This window comes from Peromyscus maniculatus, chromosome 10 (assembly GCF_049852395.1).
Source record: "Peromyscus maniculatus bairdii isolate BWxNUB_F1_BW_parent chromosome 10, HU_Pman_BW_mat_3.1, whole genome shotgun sequence".
NCBI classification, from domain to species: Eukaryota; Metazoa; Chordata; class Mammalia; order Rodentia; family Cricetidae; genus Peromyscus; species Peromyscus maniculatus.
This window is the reverse complement of record NC_134861.1, coordinates 5,822,994-5,839,566: the sequence shown is the minus strand read 5'-3', so window position 1 is coordinate 5,839,566 and position 16,573 is coordinate 5,822,994. Positions and strand designations below refer to the sequence as shown.

The 16,573-nt window shown below is 52.0% G+C and overlaps 1 protein-coding gene across 2 annotated transcripts; it reads right to left on the bottom strand.

Annotated features, from left to right (window-relative positions):
• Nucleotides 1–1,995: 1,995 nt before the first annotated feature.
• Spon2 (spondin 2) lies at nt 1,996–8,379 on the bottom strand. 2 transcript variants are annotated; one of them, XM_006972897.4, is made up of 6 exons: nt 8,137–8,379; nt 7,428–7,647; nt 6,801–7,024; nt 6,538–6,729; nt 5,734–5,908; nt 1,996–2,717 (listed from the first exon to the last, which is right to left on the bottom strand). In XM_006972897.4, the coding sequence occupies exons 2-6, from the start codon at nt 7,642–7,644 to the stop codon at nt 2,533–2,535; spliced, it is 993 nt and encodes a 330-aa protein (XP_006972959.1). In that variant the 5' UTR covers nt 7,645–7,647; nt 8,137–8,379; the 3' UTR covers nt 1,996–2,532. The 2 variants fall into 2 exon arrangements, with proteins under 2 accessions (XP_006972959.1, XP_076401867.1); XM_076545752.1 differs by lacking the exon at nt 8,137–8,379 and adding an exon at nt 7,895–8,000 and having other exon boundaries at nt 2,383–2,717.
• Between the last annotated feature and the right edge of the window lie 8,194 nt (nt 8,380–16,573).

The window sequence follows — 16,573 nt, the reverse complement described above, 5'->3', positions numbered from 1 at the left end:
ATTACTCAGATACCTCTGGAAGGCAGGCCAAATATTGATCTGTATTTATGTTACCTTGTCAATAGACAGGTCAGTAGGTGTCCCTTGAACCACTTCCACAGAGGTGAATCTGAGGGCCTCTCTCTTCCCACTCCTGCCTTCCCACCTCTCACTGATCTCTGTTCAGAACTCTCCTGGGGCCCCATCCAGCGACAGGTTCTGTGAGGGAAAGGAGACAGATGTGGCGGGCATCTGGCAGAGCCTCCACCAGACTCGGTGTTCTCATGGATGTTGGAGACTCCATAGCAGCTCATGATCTTGTGAGTCTGGTCTCGTACCTGTCATCATCAAGTCCATCTGCTGGAGTTCAAATATGCCCTACTGACACCTCCCTGGTCTTCTTTGGGGCTCTGGGCTCCTGGTGTGATACACCCTACTGATATCCTGGGACTGATCACTCCAACCCTGGTGTCTCCTGGGTCTGTTCTCACGGCTTGTCAATGCCAGGGCCTAAGGCTGGTGTTCTGTGTGTGTCTTGGCTGGTGACCACATGTTCCTGGGGACATATCCAGTACAGCCTCCAGGCTGTCTTATGTTCCTTGCTCCAAAATTCCTCTGGTGTTGCCTTCCAAGGAACTTTAGAGAAAACCTTTGTCTGTCTTTCTTCCTTCCTCCTTTTCTTTCTTTCTCTCTCTTTTTCTTTCTTTCTCTCTCTTTTTCTTTCTTTCTTTCTTTCTTTCTTTCTCTCTTTCTTTCTTTCTCCTTTCCTTTCTTTCTTTGTTCTTTTTTTTTTAATTTGAGACAAGATCTCACTCTAACCCACTATGTAGCCCAGGCTATCCTCAAACTCATGGCAATCCTCCTGTCTCAGCCTCTTAACTGCTTAAGGAAAACTTTTAATGAAGGTTTCTCAGATCTCCATGCCGCTCTCCAGACTTGTGACCCTGTGATCTTGGTTCATGTTCAAGAACTTTCCATGAGAATAGGATACCTAGTGGTAGGAAGTGGGCCTGGCACTGACTCTGGAAACCTCAGGGGTAAAGCTCTCCACCAGTCAGAAGAGTAGTCCACCAGGGTCCTCTTGAAGCAAGAAGGACATGGTCTTCATAGCCAAGCTGGTGGAACAAGGCTGGGAAGATATCCCTGGAGTGCCCCCAGCCTGGCGTCAGATGTTAGAGTGACTTCAGAATTCAGTGGGAGGGGGAAGAAGCAGTCCTGACACACAGAAAAGGGCCTGGCAGGTCAACGTGAGACCTCAAGGCCATTTCAGTTGCGTCTGGGATGTCTACAAAGCTCATGTGTTGAGGCTGGTTCCCTAGTGTGGCATATGAAACGGTGGGACCTTTGAGAAACAGGGCCTCTTGGGAGTCCCTAAGTCATTGGGAAGCATCCGTGACGGAGGTGACAAGACCTTATTATCACTCCTTTCCTTTCATGCCAGGAACAAGGCCAGTGGCTTCGCTCTGCTGTGCCCTCCTTGCCATGATGTGCTACCCCATCTGGGGTCCTAAACAGTAGATCTGCAAGATCATGCACTGAAGTGCTCCAAACTGAAACTAAACAGTCCTCCCTCTATAAATTGGTTGTCTTGGATACTTTGTCACAACGACAGAAAGCAGACACAGGGGCATGTATGAGGGTAGGGTGCCTGCGCTCAGGTTCCAAAGAAGTGCCTGTTCATGGCCAGCCGAGTTGTTTCTCTGAAGGAAGGAACAGAGCAAGGGCCCCTGTAGCTGTGACAGATCTCCGGGTGCTGCTCTGAACATCTCGCTATGTCACGCCGTCTATGTGTGGTAGAGTCTGGAATGAGTTAGCGCTGTTTTCCTGGTGCTTTGTCTGACCGTTGAGTCCTCGGCACAGGTTCCATGAGCCTGCCTCCTCATCCCCGGCTCAACACCCAATCTGCAGCCATGACATTGCTGCAGGTACTTGTGAACGTGTGACCTCTATTTGTACATACCCATGAGCACCTCTGCCACAGGGTGTCCAGGAAAGGCAGGAGCACCCGCTCTGGCATTTTTCAGGAACACAGCCTTTATTCAAATGCAAAAGGATCAGTGACACCAGAGGGCCAGGTTTCTGAAACTGTCCCTCTTCATCTATTTCTCCTGTGGTCACCCCTGTTTGAAGCCAAGAGCAATGTGAAGCTGCATCGTTGGCCTCCAGGAGCAGGTGCATTGGCAGCAGATGTGAGGTATCTGACAACGGTGTGGTTGTGGGGTTCACAGGCTTACAGCATCCTCTACCTGTTCCCAACATGCTTGCTCTCTGCATCAAAGGCAGCCTCCCACCACAGTAATAAGTTACACAGGACGTTGTGTAGAGCAGACCACGAGCCTCAGGGATCACGCGGTGGGAGAAGCAGCCTGTCTCTTACCTGCCACTGAGGACCTCTGTGTCCAGAGCATTCATCAGTCCAGCCATGGTGGGAAATGGTGCACAACTGCCCAAGTTCCTATCCCTGTCTGCCTGTGCCTCCCAGGAATGCTTTGCAGCCCAGATCTGAGTCCAAGGCTTGAGGGGACCCTAAGGGATGGCTACTGGAATCTGGGTTTAGACACAGTTATCGGGGGCGCACTCAGCCTCTTCTTCAAGCTCGGGGCAGGGGGTCCCATTGTTAGCAGGCTGAACACGGACATAACGAGTTCTGCTCTTGGCTCCCAACTTTCCACATGGTCCTCCACACAGTCCCCAGGATGACCACAGGGAAACCTCGCAGTCCAGGGGTGTCTCTGGAGCTGGACAAAGCACAGGGGAGACCCAGTGAGTACTCTGTAAGGAGACACTTGGACAAAGCAGAAGTGATCATCCCCACGTGTGCACCCAGCCCAGGAGACAACTCTGCTCCAAAGTCTGAAAGAAAGGCTTTTTTTCTCAGGAGCGTAGAGCAAGATGCATGATGGGCATCACTGCTATAGACTCAACCAAGCACCAAATGACTGGCTGGAGTTGTTCCTTCCTAGACATGAACTTCAGGAAACCTTGGGTAACTGCGGCAGCCTGAGTCCTAGGATCCCCCCAGCTATGGAAGAGGCATACAACAGTGAGGACCTCTCTGAGGGGAGGTGGCTCTCCAGCCACAGTGACCTTCATAACTGACATTTCTGAAGTCCTACGAATGCCAGAAAATCCTTTGGGTTATGGGAGCTTACCTCCCCAGCCGCCTCCAGGAGGTTCAAACATTTTCAACAGTGTTCCTTTTTATTATATCTCCTCTGCTTCTACCCATAGTCACAGATTTAAAAATAACCCGTTTGGAGTTATGGCGAAATAACCTGGTAATTTCCATTTCCTTGAGCAAAATGCAAATGTCCCTATATCCAGCACATGCTAAACTAGCCAGCCAGCCCCCAGAGGACAATCACCGACAGGAGCCCAGGAGCCCAGCCACCGCCACTGGAGTCACAAGAGGACAGTGTGGCACTGGCGGCAGCAGCCAGGCTGGCAGCTCCCAGGGCAGGACCCCATTTTTTATGAGTCCTGGTGCTGCTGCACTCAGTGTGTGGGACTCCCAGAAACAAGTCAGATGCTGGAAGAATTCAGAAAGGAACAGAAGGAGGTTGGGGATGTCAGATACAGTGTCTGGAATATTCTAGTAGATGCAGTAGGCCACTCCTGAAACAGCCCTCTCCACGGAAGAAAGGGCGTAACAGGGCCTACAAAGACCCTTTGGAAAGACGAACAGACCCACTTTTCGCCCAGAACCTTGCCTGAGAGGGAGCGCTCATTCTCCTGCAGCCAGCCTGGATGAGATACCTGAGCCCTCATCTTCCAGGTGGGGCTGGAAGCCTGAGTCTTCCCCAACTTCCCGACAGTGAAGCAGCAGCCAAGGCTCAGCTTGACTGGAGGCTTGCAGCAGCCCTGGTCTGCAGAGAGAGCCTCCCAAACGGGGCTCTTGGACCCTGCAGAGCCCTGTGAGGAGCAGACCTGGGATGACCCGTGTGTGATCAAGAGTGAAGCAGGTGCAGGCATGCACCTGGTGGGAGCTTCCTGGATACACTCACCTCGGGCAAGGTCTGCTGTCTGCTGCTGGGGAGCCAAAAGTAGCAAGAGAGACTCATGTAGGCCCTGCCGGGTATTCTGCCCTTACTCCACTGACAGACGGGCAGTCTTGAGGACATGAGGGAATTAGGTAGACCACATCAGGTGGGCAGATGTGAGCAGCCCCAGCTACAGGCAATGGCTTTTCGGGACGCGGAACTCCTTGGGACAATGTACCATGTGCTGCTCGGATACACCGGGTGGGGAAGTGCTCGGCTGGCTCCTATGCCATCCAGTGGTAACTGTGGGTAGAATTCCCTAAAGTTCCCCGTCACCAGAGAGGTGGTCCCCAGCCAGAGCAGAGGGCTGCATCCACTCCCACCCTTTCCTCTCCACGTCACCCTCCACCCGCTGTCCTTGCCTGTCCTTCTTTGGCAGTGTCCCCTGAACTCCCAGCATGCCACCGTCCCACACCTGATTAGATGGCTAAGTGCCCCAACGGTGAGGCGAAAGGACCTCTCCAGTGGCCTGCCTGCAACTGGCTCTTCCCACAAGACTGTACCATGTCTGTCCAGGTGATGCCACTGTCCAGGGTTCACAGGACTGTCCGTCAAGATTGGGGGTGGGAGATACACAGCTCAAGTGCCTGTGCTACACAGCCCATCCGCAAGCTCACCCTCCTGCCAGACGTTGGCCTGGCCAATGCATCAGGGCAGAGACCGTCCTAAGTGGCCAGGAAAATGACCTGGCTGCTGAGCCTAGCCTCCTTTAGTTCCTGCCAAAGGTAGAAATGGCTCCGAAGCTTGGCAGGTCTTGGCTGATTCCTGCTCCTTAAGGAAGTAAGTTGTGGCTTTCTGAAGGGGTTCTTGCCCATCCTGGGGCCTACTAACAGATGAGAGGCACACTCGACCCTTCCAGTGTTAAGGACTGGGGAACCACAGCCTCAAATGGTCCAGTCCTTCTCTGCACCCTAATGCAAGTGGCTGCTGGGCATCTGACTGGCTGGAGGCTGCTGTGCAGTGAGGGAACTATGATTCTCACCCTCAAGGCACAGCTCTCTCAGCTCCAGCTGATACCCCTGAGGGATGAATGCCCAAGGTACCTATTAGCAGACTCTCAAATTGTTCATGGAAAGATGAGAACTCTAGACTGGCCCTGGTGAATTGGGAACTCTGCACTGGCCACAGCCAGATCGGGCCCAAGCCCCCATGGGAGTGTCCTGCTTCCTCCAATACCCTCTACCGTCTTGGCCAGTGGAGGCACAGCTGAAACCTAACTCAGTGGATTTCCACTTCTGTCTCCATCAGCTGTGACAGGCAGGTCACCGGGTGCATTTCTGATGCATACTGCCTCCTAACTATATCTGGAGTCTTTTTCCATTGTTCAGGGTGCTTCAACAGTAGATATTGTCAGTTTTGTCCACATTATTTGAATCCACCAAATCCTAAACCTTTGAAAATTAATACCATCTCCTAAAGAGCAACAAGAATTCCCCTTTGAAATTGCTCAGGCGACCTTGGAGGCCAGGGAGAGTCTGTAGACTCAAGAGACTGTGCTAAAGGCAAGGGCTAACCTGGGACAAAAGGAACTCACATGTGCCTTGTACTGGGCTTTAGAACCTAGTATGACCTTGGATGACATATACCCCACAGGTTCCAGGGCACACATTCACTGGGGCTTCTCTCCCTGATTCAGCCAGCGGTGACATGAAAAAGGACACTTTCCCAGCCTGTCCACCTGGGGTTAGCACAAGGTGGGAAACATGGAAATTACCTGAGAGGCTGTCGAGAATTTCATTGCCCCTGCTGGCCAGGTCCAGGGAAGGTGGGGCAAAGGCCCTGGGACTCTGCCGGAGTCGCACGAAGGTCACTTTGGCAATGGGAGGCAAGGACTTCAGGCGCGGGTAGTAGAATGAGTTTGCCGGGTGACTGGGCGAGGAGGATGTTATCTGGATGATGGAAGAGGAGAGCTGGCAGGGGGTGGTCTGGGAAGCCCGCTTTCCAGTGTGTGTTTGGCCTCCGGAATCCGTGCCCAGCATCAAGCAGGACAGTGCCAGCAAAGACTCCCAACTTGGGTCCCATCTGAGTGGCTCTCAAGCCCAGCATAGCTGGAGGTGCCCACAGGACCTCTCTCCAAGACTGAGGAAGACTGGCCACTCCTTCTGTCTCCCAGAGGCAATGCTGGAGACATTTGTCAGCTGAGACATTTGTCTCTCCAGCTCCTCTTACACACCAGGCAGGACTACATATGCCTCCTCGCTGGAAAGGAAGAACCTGCCAGGCCCCCATATCTGTCTCTTCTCTCTACAGTCCTTCCAGATCCCAGGCAGAACAGCATTTCACTCTTAACCAGCAGGCACCAGAGACAGGATTACTCTCTAAGGAGGGGCCAAAGCCGGGGGTGCCCAGAGGTCCACCTGGGGCAGGCCAGAACCCTTGCCCTGTCTTTACAAATCCTCACAACCGGGCCAGCCACCCTCTTTGTCCCACGGAGTCCAGAGCTGCCTGCGTGCAGTGGGGGGGGGGGGGGTGTGACTGTGCAGCCCATGCAGCAGGGGAAAGGCTGGGAACTACTCACCTCAGTCACTGTGTCCTGTGGGATGGTGGCAAAGTTGGGGGAGGAGAAGGTGAAGCCGCTGTCTGTCCCTGCATCGTGAGGGTAAAGATCGAGGACCACCTGCTCCTTCCAGCGGCCTCCCTCACACAGGTCCAGACTGTCAATGCCCACAAACCAGTCAGGGCTGGGGACGATGCGCACCACGAAGGACACCTGGAGGGGACCAGAAGGCTCAGCAGCTGCAGCCTCAGGACATACCCTCTCCTCGGCTAGCCGTGACTTACCAGCGAGTGTCTAGGGTGCACCTCCAGCTCTGCAGAAGTCTGCCCGGTTCCGCTGGGGACAGCAGGAGCTGAGAATACCGCGTGTACACTCTGGAGTTTCTCTCCCGCGGCTTCGATCTCTTTCATCAGTGCCCAGGCCTCGCCGCGCTCAGCAAAGTCCCTCAGCCCATTGCTGACGTACTCGTTCTTTCTCCACATGCTGTAGTCAGAGCTGTGCGCTGCCCCTGTGCAGAGGCCTGACTGCATGAGTAGCTAGCTGGGATGGGGGGGGGGGGGGCTATCGACTTCAATCTCATGTGGCTGCCCCCAGTGCATACCATTTTCCCCCCACCCCAAATATCAGCTCCCAGGCTGAATGGCCAGGAGCCGCACCCACTCCTAATACAGAGAGACAGTAATATCCTTTATACTTATATTGTTAGGACACACCTGGCTGGGTGATTGGTGTCCCACCAGCCTTCCTGTGACCACTGTGCCCTCCACCAGCCATTAGTACAGTGGGTATTTAGCAATGTCTTTTGTGTTGGAAGTTTCTTAGTTGAGAATGACCCGTGCTGTGTGCTGTGAAACCAGCAGGTACTGCCCTGTAGCCTCCCGGATAGGACAGAGAAGGAAAGATGCCCTTACCCAGCAGGGAGGACCACTGTGCAGGGGGCCGGAACAGAGGATACTGCTTGGGGAATGCTGTCTGGCTCCACTTGCCAGTGAAAGTGATGCTGTATCTAGCCAGGGGCCGGGCGGTACAGATGGATTCTCCCCCCAGCGGCTGGCCTGTGGTGGAGCCTAGCATGGCCAGGAGGAAGGCCCAAAGAGCTCTGTCCAGGGAAAAACTCACGTTTTCCATCACCTACAGTAGAGGGAGAGAAATGTTGGCACCTTTAGTCCCAGGAAGGCTCCTGCCCATCCAGCCCCAGAAGAGAAAAGAATGAACTCCCACATTGGTGAGAGCCTGCAAACGCATTCCTGGGTCCCCAAAATGTTCCTTCGAGAGTTTCCCAGATTCCATCCAGGGAAGAGAAGGGCACCAGGTCATGGGGTACGTGGTTAGTTTCACTGCCCGTCTACAAGAATCTCCGCGTAACTTGCAGACTTACAGTCCCCAGAATCACGGCCCAAGGCACAGAAAGAACCTCAGCAGACTTAGAGCTCTGTCTGCTGAGTGCAGCGTGCAAGAGCCGCACACCTCCCGACCGCCCCACACTTCACGCACTAGCTGTGCGCATGACCAGATCAGCAAAGCTCAGGTCATGGCCAGCCCCCGGGGTAATCTCCGGAGTGTTACCAACTCCTGCTCCAGGAGCGCCAGGCCCTCTTTCAATGTGAACACCACACTCACCTGGTGGGAGCAGCCAGGGCAGGCTGCTGGGCTGGCCGCTGTAGGACTGGTCCCGGAGCCCCACAATCCTAGGTGTGCCCAAGGTTAGTGCCTCTGGCCTACAGAGAGGTCCCAGCTCCTCCTGTCTTCCGCCTCAGTGCCGGGGCCCAGAAAGTGGCAGAGGGCACCTGAGACCAGGAAGCAAGAAGCTTTTCTGCTGGAGTGCTGCAGGACTGTTCTCCAGCGTCCCAGAGTTCTGACTGCAGTGACCTGCTCCGGGCTGAGCTCACTCTCCGCCCCCTCCGGCTGCCTGCTTCCCTGCCGCACCCCTCTTTGTCTTCCCCTCTCTCTCCGCCCCCCTCCCTCCTCTAACAAGCCTCTTCTGGGTGGTGGTTGCAAGGAGCTCTGTATTCAAGGATAGGGGTCTGGGGCCAGAGACCACACTGGCGCCCGTCTGAACTTTGCCACAGATGTTACCAGAATGTGGCCCACACTTTTCCACTTGACAAGTGTGTGAGTGTTGGGGGTGAGGTGCTGGGGAGCCCCAGGTCTACCAGCTCAGTTGTAGTAGGCTCTAGAGCTCTGGGTTTGAGGCAGCTTAGTGACTTTTTTTCTCATCAGGGTCTGGGCTACACAGCAGTAAAGGCCCACACTGCCAGCCAAAGGAAATCTGAACGGCTCAGGTTGTCAAGGCTCCTCTCCGGTGTGCTTCCTCCTGGCCTCCAGGCCACTGTCCCTGCTTTGGGGTAGTAGATTCTGGAGTTTACTGTAACTCAGTGTCAGGAAAAGACTTTCAAAACTACTGTGGAGCCTAGGAACTAAGCAGAAGGGAGAGTGGAGACATCTTACTCAGCCTCTGCCGGGTCCCCCACACACCAAAATATCCAGAGAGCTGATCCAAAACACATTCTGGGTTTTGGAACAAGTTAATGTCTCACTGTCAGACAGACAGTGAGGGAGAATAAATAGAATCCACAAGGCTAGAATGCAAACAGAGCAGATGACTTCACCCTCATTTCAAACAAATAACGCCGCCGCCACAGAGCGCGAACTGTGAACACAGCACTTAGGCCCCAGGCCTAGAGGCCAAAGACAAACCACTCCGGCATTGCTCAAGCTGCTGGTGGTTGGCACTGGTTACCAGGCTTGAAAGTCACCAAGTCACCTAAGACTTCTGTCTGTGTGGGTTCTAGCTCTCCACGCTTATCAAGTCACAGCAAGTGCAAAGAAAACATAACTCACTTAAAATAGCAAAGCTATTCTATGTTAGCAGAAATTGCACAATGCCTTAAGCTGAGCACATACATTTCACAAATTGATTAGAAATGTAGCATGGCTCATCAGCAGTACCAATCCCCAAGAGAAGATGGCTAGACCACTGGATCTACCACAGCTCAATGGATGAGAATGCCGAGTGAAACCATGAAGACAACCCAGCCTGAGTGGACATTAGGACAAGGACTTTCTGCCCCTTTTCAGATAAAGGTGCCCTAAGGCAGCTTGGAAAATCCCACAGTCTCTTGACAGAGGACAGGCAGAGACAGACAGATGCTCTTCTGAGATGAACTTGACCTTATGGACCCTGAAGGATCCATACCACTCCACACAAAGACTGACCTTTGATTCAGAGGCCTCCTTCCCCTTACCCCGCCTTGTGTTCTGTAACTAGCTATGGACCATGCTTGTCACAGGATCCAGGTTTCTCACTTCCGACGGGAGTTCCAGGGGAGAGAGGGCCAGGACGTCACAGTGTTCCTGGAGGGGGGCTGTGGGGGCCAGGACGTCACAGTGTTCCTGGAGGAGGACTGTGGGGGCCAGGATGTCACAGTGTTCCTGGAGGGGGACTGTGGGGGCCAGGACGTCACAGTGTTCCTGGAGGGGGACCGTGGGGGCCAGGATGTCACAGTGTTCCTTGGAGGAGGACTGTGGGAGCCAGGATGTCACAGTGTTCCTGGAGGGGGACTGTGGGGGCCAGGATGTCACAGGGTTGCTGGAGGGGGACTGTGGGGGCCAGGATGTCACAGGGTTGCTGGAGGGGGACTGTGGGGGCCAGGATGTCACAGTGTCACTGGAGGGGGACTGTGGGGGCCAGGACGTCACAGTGTTCCTGGAGGGGGACTGTGGGGGCCAGGATGTCACAGTGTTCCTGGAGGGGGACTTAGGAGGCCAGCGCTGCTTGGGTTTTTTAAGCAGGTAGATAGAGCATGCACATGAATAAACATACCCCATTCCCTTGTGTGCGGAACCCTTAGGAGCAGCTACAGGGCTGTCCCTAGAGCTAGCCAGGCCGGTTCCACTAACAGGAGCTTAGGCTCCTAGGAAGAGGATTGGAAAGGACGCCTGCCCAGCCAGGAGTCACTGTGGGCAACTTGAGTCCAGCTCCTTCCCCAAGCCCAGCTGGAGGCCCTAAGGCTCACTCCATTCCATAGGACAAGACAGTAGTGAACAACCCAGCCCAGGGCAGCAAGAGGCTCTTTTCCCAGCCTCCAGTCCACGAAGTCGGTGTGACTTGGGGATCCACTGGTTTGTGCAATGAGAATGGGTCAAAGCCAGTCACCCCCAAGCAGAGTGGCAGCTGCCAAGCCAGGGCTGCCCCAGGAGGGCCGGGCAGGAAGACAGCCAGGCAAGAACTCCCTTTAGTGGTGGCAGTGTCCCCTTGGGGAGGAAAAATGCCTCAGAAGTTTCGTGGACATGATGGGACATGGGAAGGGTTCTGCCACGGCAGGACAACGGCTCTTTCAGAGCCTCCCTCCACCCCTCCCTAGGTGTGGCACAGGCCCCTAGGCCTGACCTGGGCAGAGACATGCTCCCGAGCCACATCTGCTGACTCAAGCTTGGGATCCCCACCCACGGGATAGCTGTCTCCTGCAATGCACACAGGCTTCAGGCATGCCTGGCTGCCAGGTGCCCCGGCTGTGAATTCTTCACCCTCAAATAACACACATGCCAGTCCCCACAAACTCACTGCTCACTGGCTCCAGCCAGGGCCATGATCTCTGCTCTGTATATAGATGCTTTCTAGAAGCTGCCTCCATCCTTGGGCACCAATGGGGCCACCAGTGAGCCCCCCCTCTCTTTCCTGCTAGGCGCTGAGCAGTCCCAGCACTGGGTCTTTGCTTGAAGTCTCTCTACCTAAAGAGAGCTCCCCCAATCTGGCTTCATGTCCTTCGGGTCTCAGGAAAAGCCCTGCAGCCAGCCCAGCCCAGAGGAGAATCTGCTCATTCACACTAGCCTTTTAGACCCCTTGAGGGCTTTACTTTCCATCTCCTGCAGAGGGGGACATCCATCCCAGCCTTGTAAGCAGCCGGAGTTTTGCTGCAGGATGTTAAGTGCTCACAGAGTCAGTAGCAGGCTGAAGGCAGACTCTGGACTAGGCTTCTGGGCACAACTTCTAGAGCTATGCAGGCCGCTGGGCTGCAAAGATAGTTGCTGGCCCAACCAGCTCAGGGACAAGTCCCACGGGGCAATGCTGCCCAGCTGCCTCCCTCCCTCCATGCTTCCCGCTCCCCTTTCCTGTCTCCCATGCCACTATTCTAGGTCAGATTTCAAATAGCACCTCTGACTCAGGGCCTGAACTGTATCCAGTAGCCAAGTCCTGCGCTCAGCCTTGTGGCCTTTGCTTTCTTGGAAAACACCTAAGAAGAAAGTGGGAACGAGAAACCCTAACACCCCTAGCACCCACCCCTATCGGCTGGCCTCGGTCTCTGAGCTAATGCAAGCGGGGCCACGTCCAGCTGCTTCCCGTATGTGAGTGTGAGCGCTGCAGCTGTATAACCCAGGAAGGAGCATTGAACACATGCCCTCCCAAATCAACAGAGCAACTCTTCCCCTCCTGGTGACCTGAGTTCCGTCCCTAGACCCATGTAAAGGTGAAAGGAGAAAACCATTCCAGAAAATTCTCCTTGTGAGATCCCCATGGTAGAAACTAAAATAAAATAAATGTTGGTCTGGCCATCTCTAGTAGCATTTGCACCGTGTCTCTTCATAGCTAACGTGAGATGCCAGGACCTCAGCATTTTAAACAGCGGGGCTTGGGAGGAGAGTGAGAGTCCCTGAGAATTCTCTCCATCAAAGCAACAAGAAAACTGACAGAAATGTCTGGACAGAGCCAGCGCTTGGTATATGCAAACTGATGACATGACTGTTCCGAGGTGTGGTTAAGTGGAAGGCTTTGGTTGTAGACACGAGAGAGAGAACGGCCAGAGGCATCTGGAAGAGTTCAGAGCAGAGAGAGAAAGGAGACTGAGCGTGGTCAGCCGAATGGACATGGCTGTCTGTGAGAGAAGGGGGAATAACAGGGGATAGAGAATAGGGAAAATATAGTGAGAGAAGCAGGAGGGGAGAGAGAGAGGGAGAGAGAGGGAGAGGGAGAGGGAGAGAGAGGATAGAGGGGGAGCATAGTGAGAATAGCAGGGTTATATGGAGGAGGAGGAAGAGGAGGAGGAGGAGGAGGAGGAGGAGGAGGAGGAGGAGGAGGAGGAGTTCCAGGTACTGAAGCCCATGAGCTAGATGGAGTTTAGGGTGGGGGAGGAGGTGAGGAGGACAGAATGTAAGCCTGGGCTTTGAAATGTGCAACAGGTACTTGTGACACTGAGGGAGCCTAGAGGCCAGCATGGGCTTTGATATGCTGATAGGCGCCACAGGTAGCCAAATGTTCCTCCTGCCAGAGGTAAGGGAGATGACTCTTTTGGTAGAGGAGAACCAGATTTACAAACTCCCGAGGAATGCTGCCTTTAATCTAGCTCCAGAAATCCTCCTATAGTCCAGGTTGAACTCATTTCTGGATATTTGGACTGCCTTTTGGAGTTTGGGGAATTGTGTTTCCTTTGGACCTGTCACTGAGGAGGCCAAGGCAGTGGAAGCTCAGCCTGGTCTACATAGCAAGCTCCAGGCTGGCCAGGACTGCATAGTGAGATTCTGTTTCATAAAATTAAAAAAAAAAAGGAAGAAATGTCTGGGCATGGTTTTTGGTACTCTGGAAACTAACCAAAGGCTTGCAACAGAAAATGTGAAGTTATTTTGCCAAGAAAACAGGGAAAGCAGTAAATGTTTAATTGCCTCACACCCAAACTTTCTCTCCATTAATAGTGAAACTATAGTCTCAAAGCCTCTGCACTGGATAGATAACATGGGACAAAGAACTGGAGCCTTCTCAAAACCTCATTTCCAGAAAGTTTTCTCTATCTCCCCTCTCTGGTAACCCCCTGGAAGATCCCTCTTGGAAAGCTGTCTTTATTTGACGTGATTTGAAAACAACTACAGGTAATGATGAAGGCAGTTGCCCAAGGGCTGGTTCAAAGTCGAGGCCAAAAAAACTAGAATGAAAAGCTCAGAGGCAGGAGGTACACAGGAAACTTAGAGAACTTCCAACATATCCCTGAGAACCTAGAAGGTCACACATTCCAAGGAACCAGGAAAGTCCAGTGCTCAGGAAAGGCCTGATGAGGCCACTGAGCACTCCCCCCTGACTGACCTTGAGACTCTTCACAAGCAGGAACTGAGGACTAGCACCCTTATTAAGTGCCTAGCTAAGTGTGCCGAGCATGTCCCCAATACACATAGAGAGTCCCACAACTGGGAGATTAACTGATTCCAGACATCTTCCATCCAGTAATTAACTGACCACCACGTTAGCCAAAGAAAGACTTCACTGCCATGCATTGCAAAGAACAGAAATATCTCAAACTCAAGTCAGAGAGTCACTAAAGAAACCTCAACAAACGAAACCCCTGAAGAGGGGAAGGATCTAATTTCCAGAGCTGTCAAATTAGACTCTCCAAACTGTTCAGTTCCAACACAAATGTACAAAACATGCAAAACCAGAAGGAAGCCCAGGCCATACACAGGGAGTAAGAAAGCAGCTACAAAAGCTTGCTGAGGAAGCCCAGGCCTTGGGTACCCCAGATAAAGACGTCAACAGTTGTTAGTATGCTCAGAGATGTAAGAGCAGGCTTGGCGGCTCACACCTCCAGTCCCAGCACTTGGGAGGCCAGAGCAGAATTGCCACAGATTCCAAGCCGGGCTTTTCTACTTAACAAGCTACAGGTCCACCTGGACTATGTATTAGGTCCTGCCACAAACTGCCTCCATCCCACAGAGGAAGCCATATCTGATAAAGTGTGAAAGTGACGCTTCCCCAAGGAATGATGTCAGCAAATAGTAGAAATTACAAAACCGCGGAAATCTTGAAGTTGCAAAGTATGAAAACTGAATCAAAAAATTCACTACAGGAACTCAGCAGGAGATCTGAGGAGATGGAATAAAACGTCCATAAAAGGAGTTGAGATTATCCAGTCTGGGAAAGCAAACAGGGTAATGAAAACCAAACAAACACTAGAGACTTTCAGGGACCATCAACTACAAACAACTGCATAATTGAAGTCCCAAGGGGAGAAGAGGAGATGCAGAGTGTCGATATAAAAGTTGCAGTTCTCATCTTAAAGAGAAGAACAGATAGTTTATTCTGGAGCCATTTTGAGTGACCATGGCCCAGGAACACAGATTTAGGTTACCCCAAATTCCGAGTTCCAGTGTGGAAGTAGTTTCACAGAGTTTTTATAGTTTTACAGAACAAAGAAAGTCGTAAGTCAAGGCAACTTTAAAAGACATTGGTGGGTGCACCAGATGGATGGGTCCAATGAGACGGGGAGGCTATCTTACAGGACCAAGATGGCGTCAGACGACTTTCTTAGTTCTCCGATCGGTGGCAGCTAGTGCTGTGCTAAGAAAAACCTCAAGAGGTTTTCATTTATTATTACAAGATGTTAATTCTAAGTTAGTAGCTTCTAAGAGGTTTTTATTTATTATCAGGAAGTGTTAGTTCAGATACAGAGTGGGGCAAGGAATGACTGTTCCAGAAGGTTAAAACTAGCTCACGATAAAGTAATTATCCTCTGAGCCTACAAAATTTCAATCTCTCCACAGTACTGAATTTCCAGTTAGCCCATCAGTCTCTAAAGACACAGGCTCTTTCCAGGAGCGTTTTCCTTCACAGTCAAGACAGTTTCTTTTCAGGAATTTTTGTTCACGAGGGAAAAAATTATGTGAAAAAAATAACAGCTGAAATTTTCCAAAACTGATGAAAAATGTAATCTCTATATCTAAGAAGCTTAACCGATCCTAGAACATGCAAAAAGACCCTCCTGGAGACACAGTTAAACATTCACAAGCTAAAGAATCCTGAATCTGCAAGAGAAAAGTAATCCATCACATGCAAGAGTTACTCCATTAGATTTCCTACCTCACCCTCACCAGAAGCCATGTAAGCCAGCAGGCGACGGGACGGTGAAATGAACAACAACAAAAGCCAAGAACTCTTGATCTGAAAAGACTGTCGCTCCACAATAACCCAGACCAGAATTTGTCATTAGGAAAGCTTCTCCCAAAGAAATACTCAAGGGAATCAATCCTTCAGGTTGAAATGGAAGGGACAGTAACTCAAAGCCATCTGAAGACAGAAATAGCCCCTCAAACAGTAGTGAGCCAGGAGGCCTGGGGGCAAGAGGTTCAGATGGTGAGCAGGAAGCTGTTTCCAACTTGGAAAAATGCAGGAGAATCTGGGTGGTTGGAACTGTGAAGTCTCTTGAAGGTATGCAACTTCCAGGGAGGCTCAAAAGTGAAATGCAGTTGCTTTCCATATTAGCAGCTGCTCGTCTCCCCCGCCACACACACCCTGCAGGTATGAATGTATTCCTGGTAAGTAGCCACAAAGGACTCTGTCTTCCAGAATGTCTGTAACCTGTACTCAAATCTCTAACCAAGACTGTGATCACAGAAGTTCACAGAGATGGATGGTCATTGTTGTGTCTCAAATTGCTGCAAGCCCCTGTGATGAGTTGAATGTAAAATTCCTTTCATAGGCTCTTGTGTTTAGACACTTGGGTGGTGCTGTTTAGGGAGGTTGTGGAACATTTAGGGTTTGGGGCTTCGCTGCGGAGGTGGGTTACGACAGGAACGTCTTGAAGGTTATGGTCTGGGGTTCTCCTGTCTGTTGTAAAATGCCTCCACCACAAGCTTCTGCCGTCACAGGGCATCTCTGCCATGCATTCCCCACCATGGGAAACCGCTAGGCTCTGTGTGTCCTTGTCTGTAACAGGCATTTTAGTCACAGCAGCGTAAAGTAGCTACTACACCCCACCATTCCAGCTGGTAATTTCCAAGAACTTTAAAGGATTGAGGCCTCCTTCTCCCCACCCCCATTCAGCATCCTCTTTTGGGATCCCAGACATCAAAGATTAAATTATTAGTGGGGAACTGTACATGTGGGAAAAGTTAAAAAGTGATACCATGAAGGAGAAGGGCGGAGTCTGGAGTAGCCCGCCAGATGCAGAGGGAGCTGGAGCTGAACATGCCATGCTAATAAAGGTTCTTGGTCCTCACCACTCAATTTCAACTTCCCACCAGCTCTGCTCTGGCTCTTGCCTAGATCTGTAGTTGCCAAAGAGCATGCCTAAGACCC

Coding starts and splice junctions, on each gene's coding strand:
- Spon2 (XM_006972897.4), bottom strand. CDS start 7,644: ATGGAAAACGTGAGTTTTTCCCTGGACAGAGCTCTTTGGGCCTTCCTC. Junction 7,025..7,427: donor ACAGTGGTCCTCCCTGCTGG/GTAAGGGCATCT, acceptor GCCTCTGCACAG/GGGCAGCGCACAGCTCTGAC. Junction 2,718..5,733: donor AATTCTCGACAGCCTCTCAG/GTAATTTCCATG, acceptor TGCTTTGTCCAG/CTCCAGAGACACCCCTGGAC.